The sequence below is a fragment of the Mustela putorius genome, unplaced genomic scaffold (assembly GCF_011764305.1).
Source record: "Mustela putorius furo isolate JIRA1106 unplaced genomic scaffold, ASM1176430v1.1 tig00003845_pilon_pilon_pilon, whole genome shotgun sequence".
NCBI classification, from domain to species: domain Eukaryota; kingdom Metazoa; phylum Chordata; class Mammalia; order Carnivora; family Mustelidae; genus Mustela; species Mustela putorius.
Window position 1 is genome coordinate 37,979,613 of NW_025421998.1, and position 15,550 is coordinate 37,995,162.

General features: G+C 36.0%; 1 protein-coding gene across 13 annotated transcripts in view; it reads left to right on the forward strand.

Annotated features, from left to right (window-relative positions):
• PPP1R9A (protein phosphatase 1 regulatory subunit 9A) overlaps positions 1–15,550 on the forward strand; it is a 305,319-nt gene that overhangs the window by 165,027 nt on the left and 124,742 nt on the right. For all 13 annotated transcript variants that reach the window (XM_045062718.1, XM_045062711.1, XM_045062713.1 and 10 more), the window contains exon 4: positions 2,974–3,094. In XM_045062718.1, the coding sequence (XP_044918653.1) occupies positions 2,974–3,094 (121 nt within the window). The remainder of the gene's footprint in view (positions 1–2,973; positions 3,095–15,550) is intronic.

Sequence of the window (15,550 nt, forward strand, 5' to 3'; positions counted from 1 at the left end):
AAATCGTATTCACAGAGCAAGTGATCAGTGGAACAAGGTAAAAAATCAAGAGAAAGATGTTAGTATGCATGAGAATTTACTACATGACATGTATGGTATTCTAATTTAGGAGCAATAGGGTGCTTTACAAACTGTTCTGGCATAAATGACATGGAGTTAATATGTATAATATGCTAAGAACCTTCAAAAAGAAAAAAAAGACAGGGAAAACTCATTAGAAAAACATGGCAGTTTACTGAAGAGGACATCTAATGGTCCATGCTCCTATGAGTACAGTCTCAGATCTCACGAGCAATAAGGGGGAATGCTAAGCCAACATGAGCTTCTTTCCTAAGAGAAAAAAATAAGCTCTGAGCTCATTGTGTGGTGACAGCATCTTTCCTAGTAACTCAGCCTCACAGTCTTTTCTGCCGTTTCCTGGCTGCTGTGCCTACTTAGTGCTTGGCCTCTCCCTAGGAGGGGATAGACAGAGGAAGACCAGGTGGCTCCTGGGTTCCTGGCAGGCACAAGAATCCGTGGCCTTCCAGGATAGGGCTCTGGACTTCACCCATGCCTGACACATCTCACAGAAAGCTGTGCAGAGATGAAATGAGGTATCTGGTCTCAGTGTTGATTGTGTTCTTCCTTTGTCTCTCCATTATACATCTTATCTTTCAGGCAGTCAGCCCTGGAATTGAGGATGGCTCAAGCTACTATCACTTTTCCAACAATTGGGTTTTCAGCTCTGCAAATCTGAGTAATTTTCCAGTGAGAGCAACAGAGTTGCTAAGGCAGGAAGAAAGATAATTTTACTAAAGCCTGAGTTCAGGCAGGGAAATGCACTTAAAAATGAAGACATAATTTTCATGCAGGCTATTTACAGGAAGGAACTATTTAATGACATGATGGTACAGAGAATCCACATTTGAAAGGAGTTCTTTGAATGTACTGCATGTGAGAAAGTTTCACTTATAGCCCAACATTGGCTTGACACGGGGTAATTCATAATGAAGAGAAGCTCCTGTAAATACAATGAATGTGAACAAGAATTCAGCTAAATGCTTAATATATACCAGATTTCATATGGGAGAGAAGCCTCATGGCATTATTTAGTGTGGACGAGTCTGCAGTGATCATCCCTTAAACGACCAAGAGCAAACACTCTGGGAGAAACACTTACATGTATGTAAACAGTGGGAAGGCTTTGGGTCATCATTCATCCTTTCACCAACACGAGTAGATTTCCACACCAGGAGACTCTAGGAATATGATGAATGTGGGCTAGAGTTCAGCTGTATAGCTGACTATACAAATAGGACGGTTCCTGTGCGTGTGAGGAAACTTACACATGGGACCAGTGAGGAAGAGCCGTTAGCACAGATCTAATTTTTCTTTTCCCCAGAAAACTCTTACTGGAGAGAAATCCTAAATGTTTTGAAAATTTTTAACCAGAGAAAGCCTCTGGATGAACTTGAGTATCGATACCAGAGAAACAATGAGAATGAAACGAATGTGGGAAATCACATGTGTGCAGACATTTTAAATACAAGGAATGAAAGAACTTCTCCGGTGATGACTTGTACAGTAGTCACCATTAAACTTCTCATGCTGGAGGGGCACCCCTGCCTAAAGTCAACGCAGAAGTACGTTCATCTGGGGATCACATTGATCAGGTCCTCCAGGGAGAACACCCTACGGAGCTCTCTTTAGCACACAACTGAGTAAACAAATCACACTTTTCCCAAACGATATGTAGAATACAGATGTAGGATTATAAATTGGACTTAGAAACACTTAAAGCAGAAGTTGATGACAAGTAGTAATGATCAATGAGATCAGCCCAGTTCAAGAGATTACTGATTAAGAATGCTTAGTGTATTAAATGTTATTGCTAAGAAGTCTTAAAAGCTTCAAGCATTCTGCTGACTGGATGAGCCAGTTTTCCTTTGACAACCCTTTGCTGTTGATTAGAGAGTGTCTGCTTTTTTATGTAGCCCATACAGTATGGTTCCAAAGACTTTGACGCTATCAACCAATAACTTTCAGTGTTGACCAAAAAATGTGGAATGTGAAATCTTTTATTATTATCTTTTATCTTTTATTTCCTTGATGTTAAGATACATATGTTCATGGAAATATGGATAAACACATTATTGTAAAGGAATTTAAAAACGTTTTTGTCAGTTTTGTTCACCAGAAGAGGAACATGGAAACTAAAATGAATGCCTGTCAGTAGAGAAGTGGTTGTATAAGTTATGATACCATCTCAACATGAAATATTATACAATCATTAGAAGTGATTTAAGGCTATGTAAGTTGATATCCATGAAGTATCATTGAATTAGCTGCAGAGAGAACTAGCTTTAATACGATCTTATTTGTATAAAGCAAATAGGAAGGAAAAATGAGCCATTGTTTATACATACATATACATATATGTATATACATTTATATATATGCATATATACATATATATTGTAGCTGTTGATACTTTAAATGCTTGGATAGTAGGAAAGTACTGAAAGACACATGCTACCTTATTAAACATGAATGGGGACATGAACCAAAAAACCAAAGACCATGTAAATGAAGGGGAAATTTTAGATATATTATGATCACATTCATTTAAAATAATATATATGTGTTTTGGTATGTATGCCTTTATGTTTGAAATGTATTATTTAGAGAGGGTGTGTTTTAAGGCAGATTGATTACTCCATGATCAAATTACTGCTTTTTCTTGGGATCGCAAATGAATAGCCAACTGCAGTAATAAAATGAGATTAAACTCACAAGCCTTTTGGGGGTCTCCTGTTTAACATCTTTGCTCCCCAGCAGCATAGAAAAAAATATTCTGCCAAGACAAGTGTGTCATGAATGTGTCATATAGTCCATGAAGAACAAAACTAAAAGCAAAAAAAACCCAGGTCTCACCACCTAATTGTGGGCTAGTGTAAAACTTAGGTTGTTGCATTGTTTTTCCCTTTTTCATAGATGAGGATGGACTTGGTATAAGCATTATTGGAATGGGTGTTGGAGCAGATGCCGGACTTGAAAAGCTGGGAATATTTGTCAAGACAGTAACAGAAGGTGGTGCTGCTCAGAGGGATGGCAGGTAAGCTAACTATGGGTGTTAATAACTAAAATCTTCTAGGAACTTTACTGGAAATTTCTGTCAGTGGTAGCTTTCTTCTTTTGATTTTTTTTAGGACAATTATAGAGTGTGTCTCAGAAATGGAAAAGGTTAAAACACTTGAATTACTTTATGATTTGCCAGTAGAATGCCTGCTTTCTTTAATGTATGTTAGGTAAATGGGTGGTTGGGTCTTCTGTCTCCGTCTGTCTCGCTTTGGTACCTATCCTATCCTGTCATCCCTCTGTCTAGTGAGAAATGGGCAGAAACGTGGGTGTATATTGTTTGGGAATATGTCCTGTGGAGATCAGCATATAGTTTTCACTTCAGAAGTATTGAGACAAGTGATAATATTTCTGGCACTTTTGAGAATGACAGAGGTAGAAGGGATAATAGGAACCTTAACCCTGCAATGATGATAATTCTGGAAATCACATTTTTCAAAATGTATTCTGTCTGAAAACACAAGTTCTTGAGTGCTAACTAAACCTGTGGAATTAAATGTTCTGGAGAGGACTCCAACAGTCTTTACTTAAGTGTCCACCTTGGGTAATCTGGGTGGACACCAGCACGTTGACTGATTGATATTTTAAGTCTTAGCTTTCGTCATCTCAGCCTGCAAGTATCTTTAAAGATTCTGATGAGTCCCCACTCAACATTTCTGCTGCATCAGGTTGGGGCTGAAGCAGGGGTTGGCAGTAGAACTAAAAGTAGGTCCAGCATGATGAGGGCCAAATTCAAAGGAAGGTCATCTTATTTTTTTTAAGAGCACAGAGTAACTGGCTTTGATTTTTTTTTTTTTTCAAGTTTTAAGTGTATCTCACTTAACCATATTATCAAGGAATGATCAAGTATGTTGAAAATCATTTGTAAATCTCCTGTGGGACATATAGTAGCATTATTTCTTTCATAATCCTAAGTGTACATATTGATATACACAGATACTGTCTAAGGGGAATTAAATTGATTTATTTAAAAGGAAAGCCCCGCCAGTATCGTCTCGTTCCATGAGGTTTGGGACCACATCTGTCAGTAGCCTTATTTGTATAGCCTTCACTTGAATAGAGAAGGTCTGACATGAATCTTTTGAGTGAATGCTCAGTTGAGTGAATGTGTATCACACTTAAAACAAAGTAGGATATTAATATTCGTGTTACAAAATAATTTGTTAACAGTCTTCCCCCATTTTTCAGATGGTTAAAGAAATAACCTCTTTACCCTTTCAATGAATTATACAATGGTAGTAGCATAAATTTCCCATTATTGATGTAGAAACTTTCTTCCAAGTGAGCTAAAATTTATTTGTAAAATCTGTGTCATTTCTCTTTAAGTTTCACAAAAAAATTAAAAACTATTCCACAATGATAGGAAATACTTCTTGTTGTTAGTATTCAAATAATATGAAATTATTATGAACCATCTCTCTTAAGTCACATGGGCCACAAAACCAAACCAAAATAGAAATTAATTAAAAAATGAAAAGGTAGAAATTTTAGCATTCAGCACTTAGCCAGTTCCCATTATTCTAAACTCAGACCGTTTTGTTTTCCCACCACTCACTTTTAAAATTAAGTTTGTTTTTCGTTAACCTATTTTTTTACTTGTCGTCCTACATAGGTTCAGTATTTCCACCAGCAGGAGAACTTGGCTCTGTCAGTCCCAGTGTGCATTTCCTCAGACCTTTGAAATGGATGTTTACCTAGGATGATAGTAATCCTGCTGTTGTTACAATAGATGCTTAATAAATGCCTCAGTGAATATACTAAGGAAGGCAATTTGGTGAAATGAGCAGAATCTTTGGGAACATGTGACCAGGAGTCTCATTCTGTTCCCTCTACTTTACCAGATATAGGATATTGAACAAATCAGCTTAATTTTCACGTTATCTATATTGCAGGGTTGCTGTAAGCATTCAGTATGCCTATGTAAATTAAAACCTTCCACAGTGCTGTCTGTGTATGAAACTGTTCTTGAATGAAGTAGGAATAAGCTTGAAATTTATTTAAAAATAGTTATTATGAGAAATGTTATGAAAAACTATAGAAAGATATATAAAATATGTATAGAATCATAAAATTTTAAAAGTACAGAGGAACTTTAGAGATCTTTAAATTCATACTTTTTGTTTTATATGTGTTTACAAATTAAGGATATATATGTGTATATATAGTCTTATTATTAGACCTGTGGAAGTGTTCACATCTTTAAAATTATATTTCTTTGGTCAAGCTTTTCCTATCTGTCTGTACCTTGTCATATGATGCCTGAAGCATAGGGGTGCTCAGTAAGTACTTGTTGATGAGTGAATCTGAATACTTGCGCGTTAACCACTTTCAGAATGTTTACTTAGGCCTAACATTTTCCTGCCCAATGCCGCTCTTCCTCTCTTCTTTTTCTTTTCTCTCCCTCTTTCTCCTTTTTGTGCTACCCTGCCTCTTACAGAGTAACTTGCAATTTAGCCAAGTGACACGAGTCGGTAGCCATTTCCACCATCTGTTTTAGTTTTACATTTTTAGTAAAAGAATAAGTACAAGGGTCATTAAATAAGATTAATTTTAGTAAAATAAATATTAATCTTAATAAGTACATTTTATTTATTATTAAATAATAAATCTTTTATTATGTTAAAATTAATATTTAGTAAAAATAATGTTAATGATAAAACCATTAGCTTTGCTGCCATCCATTTTACGATTGGTATACAGGACATGAATTATTTCTCCAGTTCTCTTTCATGAATCTGTAAAGCAAAATCAACTTGAAGATACCACAACTGAAAATGCTGGTAGTGGATGGAGTAAGTCCTGACAAACAATGGGAATGACACTGTGCTAAAGAGGCAAATTAAAAATGCATTTGGGATCTGCTTTGTTTCTGGCTCCTAGGTTTGTTTCTCAGGCATTTGCATGTCATCATTTGAGAACACTGTCCTGGTCAGTAGTTTTTGAAAAAGTTATCAAATGTGAAAGGAGGGTGTTATGTAGTTTTACCTTCATTCCAGCCTCTCAGGGTTTTCAGAGGATTTTAATTGTTCTTGACAAGCTTTGGGTAGCAACAACACGTAAAAAGATGAAGAGTTTTACTCTTAACTTCCCTTGCAGCAGATGCCCCCTGGGGCAGGACCCATCTGTGTCCCTGGGGTGCCCCTCAGGCCCGGGACAACCTGAATGGAAACTGCTGTTTTAATTGTGTCCATCTGTCGTAATCCTGTAGTCGAGGGTTTCCTCTCAGTGCACACACCTCGTGTCACTCTCCTCATCAAATATTTTGCTTGTTCACCCCTTAGAGAGTTGGGATATTACTGCTTTGATATGGACATATTTTAATATACGTTTAAAACTTCACTATGTGGCATTTTGGGGGAACTTGTGTTGACCAGAGTTGGTTAGTGTTGCTCCAGCTGGTCTCCCTTTCCTTCATGCTTTGTTGACATAAGCCCCGTGAGGTGGAATTTGTGGTGGTGTTTCCCCTTCCCAGATACATCATGTCAGTAGGTAACGATCCAGGAACATTAAACAAAGCCGGGAACCGTCCAGCGTATGTATTTTTGTAAGCTTACCCCCATTGGTCTGGGTTTTAGATTCCAAGCTGAGGGAGATCACGAATACAGTGGAGGGTGAGGAGTTGTGCACTGTTGTTTACTAGCACACAAAAACTATGACCAGCCAGCGACATTCCTGTCCACTCCATTCCAGTAGGCAGTGTTTCCGGGGAAAAACAGGCTATTTCCTGTGTCTTTCTGTAAAACATTTAGAAAGCCCAGGTCATCTGTAGTCTTTGTGCTCGGGGATGGTCTGCTTCAGAGAGCTGTCCATTTAATTTTTACCACCAGGACTCATGCCTCGTCTGTTTTGTGCTTCTAATTATGAACCAAGATTTGAGAGATTATCACTGTTACTGTAGGAAAACCTTTTTCTCTACTGTTGCAACCATTTTTGTATTAAATACCTTGCTGGTTTATGGTCTAGTGGGTTGTAGGGTCAGTGTATGATGGCAATAATAACCCGAATTGCTACCCTTTCTTTTTAACCAGTGTTACTTCTCTTATCCCCTGTCTAGTCCTCTTTACCTCTCCTCCCTCTTCTGCTTCTTTTTAGTTTCTTGAGTTTGTCTCCGCCTTAATCACCACACAGTCTTTCTCTATGAAATGGTAAATTAAAATGCCTCTCAAAATATCAAACTCACTAGAACTTCATTCTCTCCCTCTCTCTTTTAAATTAAAGGTGGTTTTATTTCCTTGGTGTTTTTTAATTGTGTATCAGATTTTCATTTTTTTCCTTTAATGAATGTAACACTTTTGAAATGAGGACTTTTTAAAATAAATATTCCTTTAATGAAAATAATAATCAAATAGCACTGAGCTCTCTTCATCCTCTTAATGCTGTATGTATTGAGGCAGGCAGGAAGAATTATGTAGGATCAGGAACCTGCATTTTAATCATGGGCTGCCTCTTCCTCACACTGGTGTGACTGCAAAGAGCAAATCTGTGCCAAATATCTGTTGTCCCGGTCCCTGTTGCACCAAGTGCTTTGTATAGAGCTTGGGTCACTTCTGTCTTCTCAGGGATCATTTCCAGTGCTCATCATTGCTTTGTGAGTTGCATATTTCCATCTCGTATTATTTTCCTTTCCTGAGGGACTGCCTTTAACATTTTACCACCAGGTCTGATGATGGTGAATTCTTTCAATTTTTATGCCTGAAATCATCTTTTTGTTTCACCTTTGCTTTTTTTAAGATATATTTTCTTTGTGTATAGAATTTTAGGGGATGACAATTTTTTGTTTTTTGTTTTTACCTTTTGGTACGTTTTCCAGACTTTTTTTTTTTTTCCCTGCATGAACAAAAGTACGTGTACACAGATGAATTAAGAAAATTAGCAAGTGCTATACATAGTGTTTTATTTTCTGCTTATTTAAGTGAGTTGTGTATAAGAAGCATTGCAGAATTTCTGTTGACAAGCAGAAGCTCAAAGCTTTGTGTACTAATTCCCCTGTCCTTTATATTTTTTTGAGACCATGCCTTTTTGGCTTTGGGTTATAGACTTTAGATCCTTGAGTCCAGAACCTTTAGTAATTTTATTGTTATGCACATGTGTATCTTTAATAAAAAACAAGTGCTATAATGCTTTAGTCTAAAGGAAAACTTTTTAGACTGTCACTATGAAATCCTATCCTCAAGTGTCAAATTAACATTTGCTAATTTTAGAAAACATTTTAAAGTTTTAATGTAAATGCATGTTCATTATTGAAAATTTAGAAAACAGAGAAAAATGTAAAGAAGGCAATAAAAATTGCATGTAATCCCAACATCTAGAGTTGATCTATACTAAAATTTCCTTGCAGATTTTTTTCTGTGCATATTATGCCTTTGTTTACTTACTTAATGAAATTAAGGATCAGTTGAATATATAGCTTTGTGGGTTTTTATGCTTTTTATTCATTAAGATAGTATCTATTGAGTGCTGTGAATGATATATCAGGCTGTGTCCGTGCTTTTTATATTTTGTTATTATTTTTATTAATTTATTAGTTATTATTGCTAATAGCTATGATTAAATATGTATATTATTATTTCTGTTATATATATAAGGAATTGTTGGCTTTTCTTTTATGGACACAGCAAGTAAGTGGCAGAGCCTGGCTATAAATCTAGCATATCAGACTTCAGAGCCTATACTTAACTAATACATTCTGTTGTATCACATCATTAAACACTTTTCTGCAACAGACTTTAAGGGGTACGTTATGCTGTTGTATTATATAGAGAAGTCATTTGCTTATTGTTAGGCTAGTATGTTGTTTCAAGGTGTTGATCAGATTAGCATTTTTATACAAAAACCATTGTGACTACCTCAGATTATTTCTTTGAAATTACTTCCTTGGAGCGGAATTGCTGTGTCAAGGTGCATTACATTTTAAATGCTTTAGAAACACATTGCTAAACTGCCCTTCAACAAGGTTGATCAGTTTGTACCCCCTTAGCAGCGTCAGCAACCCTGTACTGCACTGCACCCTCAGCAAGACTAAATGTCATGTTATAAAATCTTTAATAAATTGATGTGAGATATTGCTTTTAAATTTTAATTTCTTATTTATGAGCCTCTTAGGATATTTACTGGACACCTGTATGTCTTTTTTTTTCCTGTAAATTATTTTCCATTTGTTGGTTTCCTGTTATATTTCTTACAACTGTGCTTTTGTCTGTTGTTTCAGTGCTGATCTTCGCGAAGAAGGCAGGTGGTGCATACCAACTGCCTTCACTTCTCGCCTACATGGAGTTTTCTCTCCTGCTCCCCCGGTTTGATAACAAAAACAATCAAGTACAAAAACCAGAATTAAAGTGCAACTCTAAACTTAAACACAGTAAAAATTTGTATTAAGTTTATACCCTTAATTTTCTGTCAGATTTATTGCTTTGAAAATTATTTACCTAATTTTTGAGACATCCAGAAACTTCTTCTTAGATCTGATCTTCTTAAACTTTTCAGTGTCATAGTATAGTCACTTATCTCTAACTAGGTCTATGCTTCCATCCTCGGTTTTGTTTTTGTTGTTGTTTTGTTGGGGGTATGTGTGTTTGCATGCGTGTGTGTGTGTGTGTGTGTGTGTGAGAGAGAGAGAGAGAGAGAGAAACAAGGATGAGAGAGGACAGAGAGAGACAGCTATATAGATCCTTTGCCTCTTAGTTTTCACTCTGTATTAGAAGAATGTTTCTCTCTCAAATTAGCTTCCTAAACTCATTTTTATATTCAGTCAGTGAACTCATTTTTTAAATGACTCTAGAAATTACTCCCAAATTCGTACCCCAGTCTTGGCGCCTGTAGAACCTATTCACTTATATCATCTTACTTTCATCTCAAATTCAACATAAATTGAATTCCTTTTTTCATTTTTTTCTTCCTTCCCCTGATCTGAACAACCTGTTTTTTTTTCTGTATTGACCCTATTTTTCATTACTTTAGATGTAAAACTTTCTAGTCATCCTTTCTTCTCTCATTTACTTTACCTATGTAATATCTTACTATATTGGATATTTCTTTCTTTGGAATGTTCCTCAGATTCTTCTTTTCTGTTCATTCTTTGAGCCGTATCACTGGACCAAGTCTTTTTCTTACTGTGACGATGTTTGTGTTGGGCTTCTTTCAGATCATCTTTCCGGTTTATCCTTACCTTTTCCCAAGATTGTTGTTCTACAGTTATCACTTCGTTTGTATAGTCTTGGTGAATAAGTGTGTAGTTGTGCTCCTTTTTTTTTTTTTTTTTTTTGCCAGTCAGAGCGCAATGTCTTACTGACTTTGAATACCTGTTATTTAAGTGCCCATTCAGTTGTCCACTTCAGTCCAGAAGAGTACATTGTTTGCACTGGTTTCCTTCCCCAGCCTCCCTCCACATCTTAGTTGAAATAATAATTACTATAACTACAGTGATTTAAGACCATATAATACATTAATTACTGTGTAAATCTCTTTACATAGATTTTTGCTAATATTACAACTAGCATGGTAGTTATAGTAGACCTTCTTTATCTAAACTAAGAATTAATTTTTTCAGGAATTTATAGTTGAACAAACTTAAGGTTTCATAGAAAATGGGATTAAGGAATGCCTAGGTGGCTCAGTCGGTTAAGGACTCTTGCTTTTGACTAAGGTTCTGATCTCAGGGTTGTGCGGTCTAGTCCCCCTTAAGGCTCCCTGGCTCAATGGGGAGTGGGCTTGGCCCTCTCCCTCCCTCTCTGTTCCTTTACCCCACTTGCATGTGCACTCTCAAATTAATTAATAAATCTTAGAAAATAAAGAAAATGGGATTAGGAAAACTGTGGTCTGAGGTAAGTGAATGAAAGCATCTAAATAAACATTTAACAAATAAGGCAATCAAAACGTGTTCTTTTTTTTTTTTTTTAAATATTTTATTTATTTATTTGACAGACAGAGATCACAGTAGGCAGAGAGGCAGGCAGAGAAAGAGAGAGAGAGAGGAGGAGGAAGGCTCCCTGCTGAGCAGAGAGCCCAACGTGGGGCTCGATCCCAGGACCCTGAGATCATGACCTGAGCTGAAGGCAGAGGCTTTAACCCACTGAGCCACCCAGGCGCCCCAAAACGTGTTCTAAAAGACTATCAATTACACATCTTAAAGTTTTGCTATAATAGATACAGTACCATTCATTTACATTTAGCATTTTGCATGTTATGTATGTTTCAGTAGAATACCTTTTGCTGACTCCTCACAAACTCCTAAGCATTAGGAAAATGCTTGTGAATTTGTTTTATCCTCTTGGTGGTGATGTGCATTTAAATGGCATTTCTCATTCTCCAATACTTTTTCCAAGTGTTCATTGCTTTTCCAGTTTTCATAGATCTGACTTTGTTTTACCATCAGCACCTGAGACCCTGTAGCTCAACTCCTCAGTCTCCTTTATTCCTCCTTCACTTTCAGTGTGCTAGCAGGGTGGGTGGGTGGGTCTGGATTTTCTCTAAGGCAGATTTCCTTCTCTCTTCCCAGGGCTACTTTGTAGAAATATGCATCTCAATCTATCATCTGCTTTCTAGCTCTTTTCTTTTTCTATCTTTCAGTCATTGCTTTTTCCATTTCTCTACATCACACAGACTTAAAAGTATTCCTGAAAAAACTAATTTCCTTTGATTCATTGATTGTTTAGAAGTGTGTTGTTTAATTTCACATACCTTTTAATTTTCTTTGGTTTTCTTTTTGTCACTGATTTCTGTTTTCATTTTATGTGATCAGAAAAGATACTTTGTATGATTTCAATCTTTTAAAATTTATCCAATTTAAACTCTTAAAACAAAAACAAAACAAAACAAAACAACAACAAAACCAAACAACATACACATGGGAAAGACATTGGGGACTTTCAGTAGATCATCAATAAGTGGAAGCTTCGGGATTGAAATTTAGCTCTAGGCAACTCTTTTCTTACTACCATACTTCTTTCATACTCTCCACCTTGCCCCAAATAGTATTTTTCTCAACATTGTGTTACCTTTTACATCAAGGGTAACCTTAGTGTCCAGTTCATCACTGAAGCCAGCCAACTGTCCCTGGTGGAGCCCAGCGGAACGCTTGGCCTCTGTATACTTGAATGTAATGGGCTATAGCACATGCATTTAGGTTTACTTGTTTGTCATCATGTCATGTGTATTGAGTGAATATCCATAGGTTTATGGTTAAGTCATTAAGAGCAAGGACCACAGTTGTATTTCTGGTGACTTTTAGAGCAGCATGCTAGCACGAGACTTTGAATAAGCACTAGAACCCATGTATGAATGGCTTGATGCCACTTCTAAGATTCAGTCTTTTGGGGGCAAATTTCCTGTGACTTTAGTGTGTTCTGTTACTCTTCCTAAAGGTAATTTCCAATAATCTCTAGTCTCTGTGAGGGTCACTTTTCCATTTCTTTTTGTTTATTTTGATAGCATTGTATACTATAGCTGATGACTTTCTTGGCTTATTTGCAAAAACACCATGACTTCATTGTGAATCCATCTATTTTCAGTTTTTTCTTTGCTCTGGTTCCACTTGACCCTCACCTCACAGAGTCAGTAGCCCTCCTCTGTTAATGTGAACTTATTTTGTTCATACCTTTCTTAGCACACTTACTGAAATATTTCACACTCTCCGTCTCTCCAGTTCCTTCAACATACACACATATCCCTGTACTTCTGCAAATATTTGTGTGTGTGTGGGTGTGTATGTGTGATATTCTGAAACAGGAATCATACTTCATTCAAATTTGTATCCCAGTGACTCTCACTGTTCTTGGAGTACAGTCAGGATCGACTCACTCTTGCTAAATTACTGACTGAATGAATCAATCAAATCAATGAAGCAAGCATATTATTTTCTCTACTTATATTTTTCTAGCACTTTTGCTATCTTCCTTCTGATTAGAGTACTTAGAAATGTCCCTCTAATTGTATTTGTTGCATTGCATTTTATCTAAATTATCCTGTACAAGGATGTATATTTTCAGAAATTTCTTTGACTTTTCCTGTACTTCCTTTATTCTTGTCCATTAAGAAAATCATCATCCTCATTTTCTTCCAACTCTAATTACTCTGTCTATTGACAATGTAAAAAACCTATATTCTGCTTTGACTTTTATTTCCTCCCCAGTAAATGCTAGCCCTGTACGTATTGGCTTACAAAGAAAACCCGTTTTAGAAGTTTTCTGCCCTGTACTTAGTAGTTCCCACACCCATCCTTGACTTTTATCTATTTTAAAAATTTTTACCTTCTCAAATGCTTTTGCCTGATTAGAACACCGTACCACCTTTTCATTTCATAAAAGCATAACAATGACATTCGTTTTGAGAGTTTGAGCTTTTCAGCTTTACTTCCCACCCCTTCCCCAAAGGCCAGCTGTGTTCATTGTTCAAATTCTATAATTCAACTTTAACTTGGTGTTTCAAAACACAAACTATATTTTAAAGAGTTGAAAGAGAAAGAATTTCTACTGGTAAATCATGCACTTGAACTGCCATGGATGTTTCTTGGAGAAATGCCGTGGGTTTACAACGGTCATTGGTCATTCAGACGCATTGAGGAAGCAAGCGTATACTGCCTGATAGCATTCCACTAGATTTTATGTAAAGGTTAGGAAGAAATAAAGTCATAATTTTGGCCATGAAAGTAGTTTAGAATCAACTTAAAACTCAACGTCCTCACTCCCAACACAACCCTACACAACAAAATGACTTTCATAAAGGAAATGTTATATTATATTACACAAATTATATGTACACAGAAACAAAGATAGAAAGTTTTAAAAAAATGCTACTAAAATTAAGTAAGATTTAATCAAGACAGATGTTTTCTAGACAGTCTCTGAGAAAAAAATACTTAAATGACAACTGGCCAAGAGAAGATGTTGTTACAGAAAAGAGATTGGTAAAAATAGAATGATGGAAAGGGAGGCAATAATTAGGATATTTGCCTCTTTTGAGTCTAACCAACAGCAGTGTATAAAAAAAATGTTATCCTAAAAGTGGACATTTAACTTTTGTCCTATCCAGAGAACAAACTACACATAAAAGGAACTCTTTCTTTTCTCTCATTCTCATTCTCGTTTAATAACATGAACAGTATATAATTATTGCTCTGGACTCAGATGTCAGACCCATGAGGTTGGCAATCTATTTGCTTAGGGAGACCTTATACCTCAATAAATAATAAACATTTATCTGGTAACATGTAACATTAGATGAAGGTATAAAACATATGGTATAGAAGAGGTTCAAAGGATGGAAGAGATCACTGGGCTTGGGTAAATAGATTAATACTCAAAGAGAAGTTAACATTTGAGCTGGGCTTTTAGGAGAAAGCTTTTGAGAAGACGAAGGGATACATGGGCACATGTTTCATAGAGGATACAAAGGCAGGAAAGTGAACAGTCTTTTCAGGATACGGCTTACCTTACAGTTCTTAGCTATGTGAGGGAGTTGTTGGACAAAAATGAAAATGTAGTTGAATTGATACTAGCTGATGGTAATAGGAAATATGCTAGGTAAATAAATGGATACATAGCAATGTTTATAACAGGTGTTGTCAATATCGTTAAGATGTCACATACCCTTGTATTCATCTGTAGATTCAAAGAAATATCAGTTAAAATCCCAGTGGGCATTTTTTTTTTTAAAGAAATTGGTTAGCTGGTTCTAAAATGCATATGGAAATGTGAGGGACCTAGAATAAAAATTCTGAAAAAGAATAAAATTAGAGGACTGACCTTATCTGATTTTATAAGACTTATTGTGAAGCCTCAGTAACCAAGACTATGTGATATTCGTATAAAATAAAAAATGTGGAATAGAAAGTAAGCAATAGATTAGACACATGTAGTCGTTGACTTTCAATAAAAGTGCCAGAATAACTCAGTGCTAAAGTGTACAGTCTTTTCAACAACTAGCAGAAAAAAAATTAGTTATCCATATGAGGAGAAAAAATACCTGAGCACAAATGTTATCACACCATAATTAATTAACTTTGATTAATTAATCAAAATCAATCCTAGATCTAGATGTTAGAGTTCAAACTATGAAAGCTCTAAAAGAACGCATAGGTGAAAGTTTTTGTATCATCACATTAAATAAAAGTTTCTGAGACAGCTCCCAAAAAGCTCGGACCATCAAAGAAAAAACTGGCAAACTGAATTTCATTAAAAATCGCAACTTTTTTTTACTTTGAGAGACACAGTTACAGGTAAGGAGAAAATATTTGCAAACCACACATACAGAATATGAAGAACATTTACAAGGAAATAACAGCAACCCGATTTTTAAAATTACGGACCAAAGATTTGACAGCCATTTCAAAGAAATGTATGGCCAATAGCATATGAAAATATGTTCAAAATCTCTAGTCATCAGTGAATGCAAACTAAAACAGCATTGAAATACCATTTCCTTTGGATCAGGTCATGAT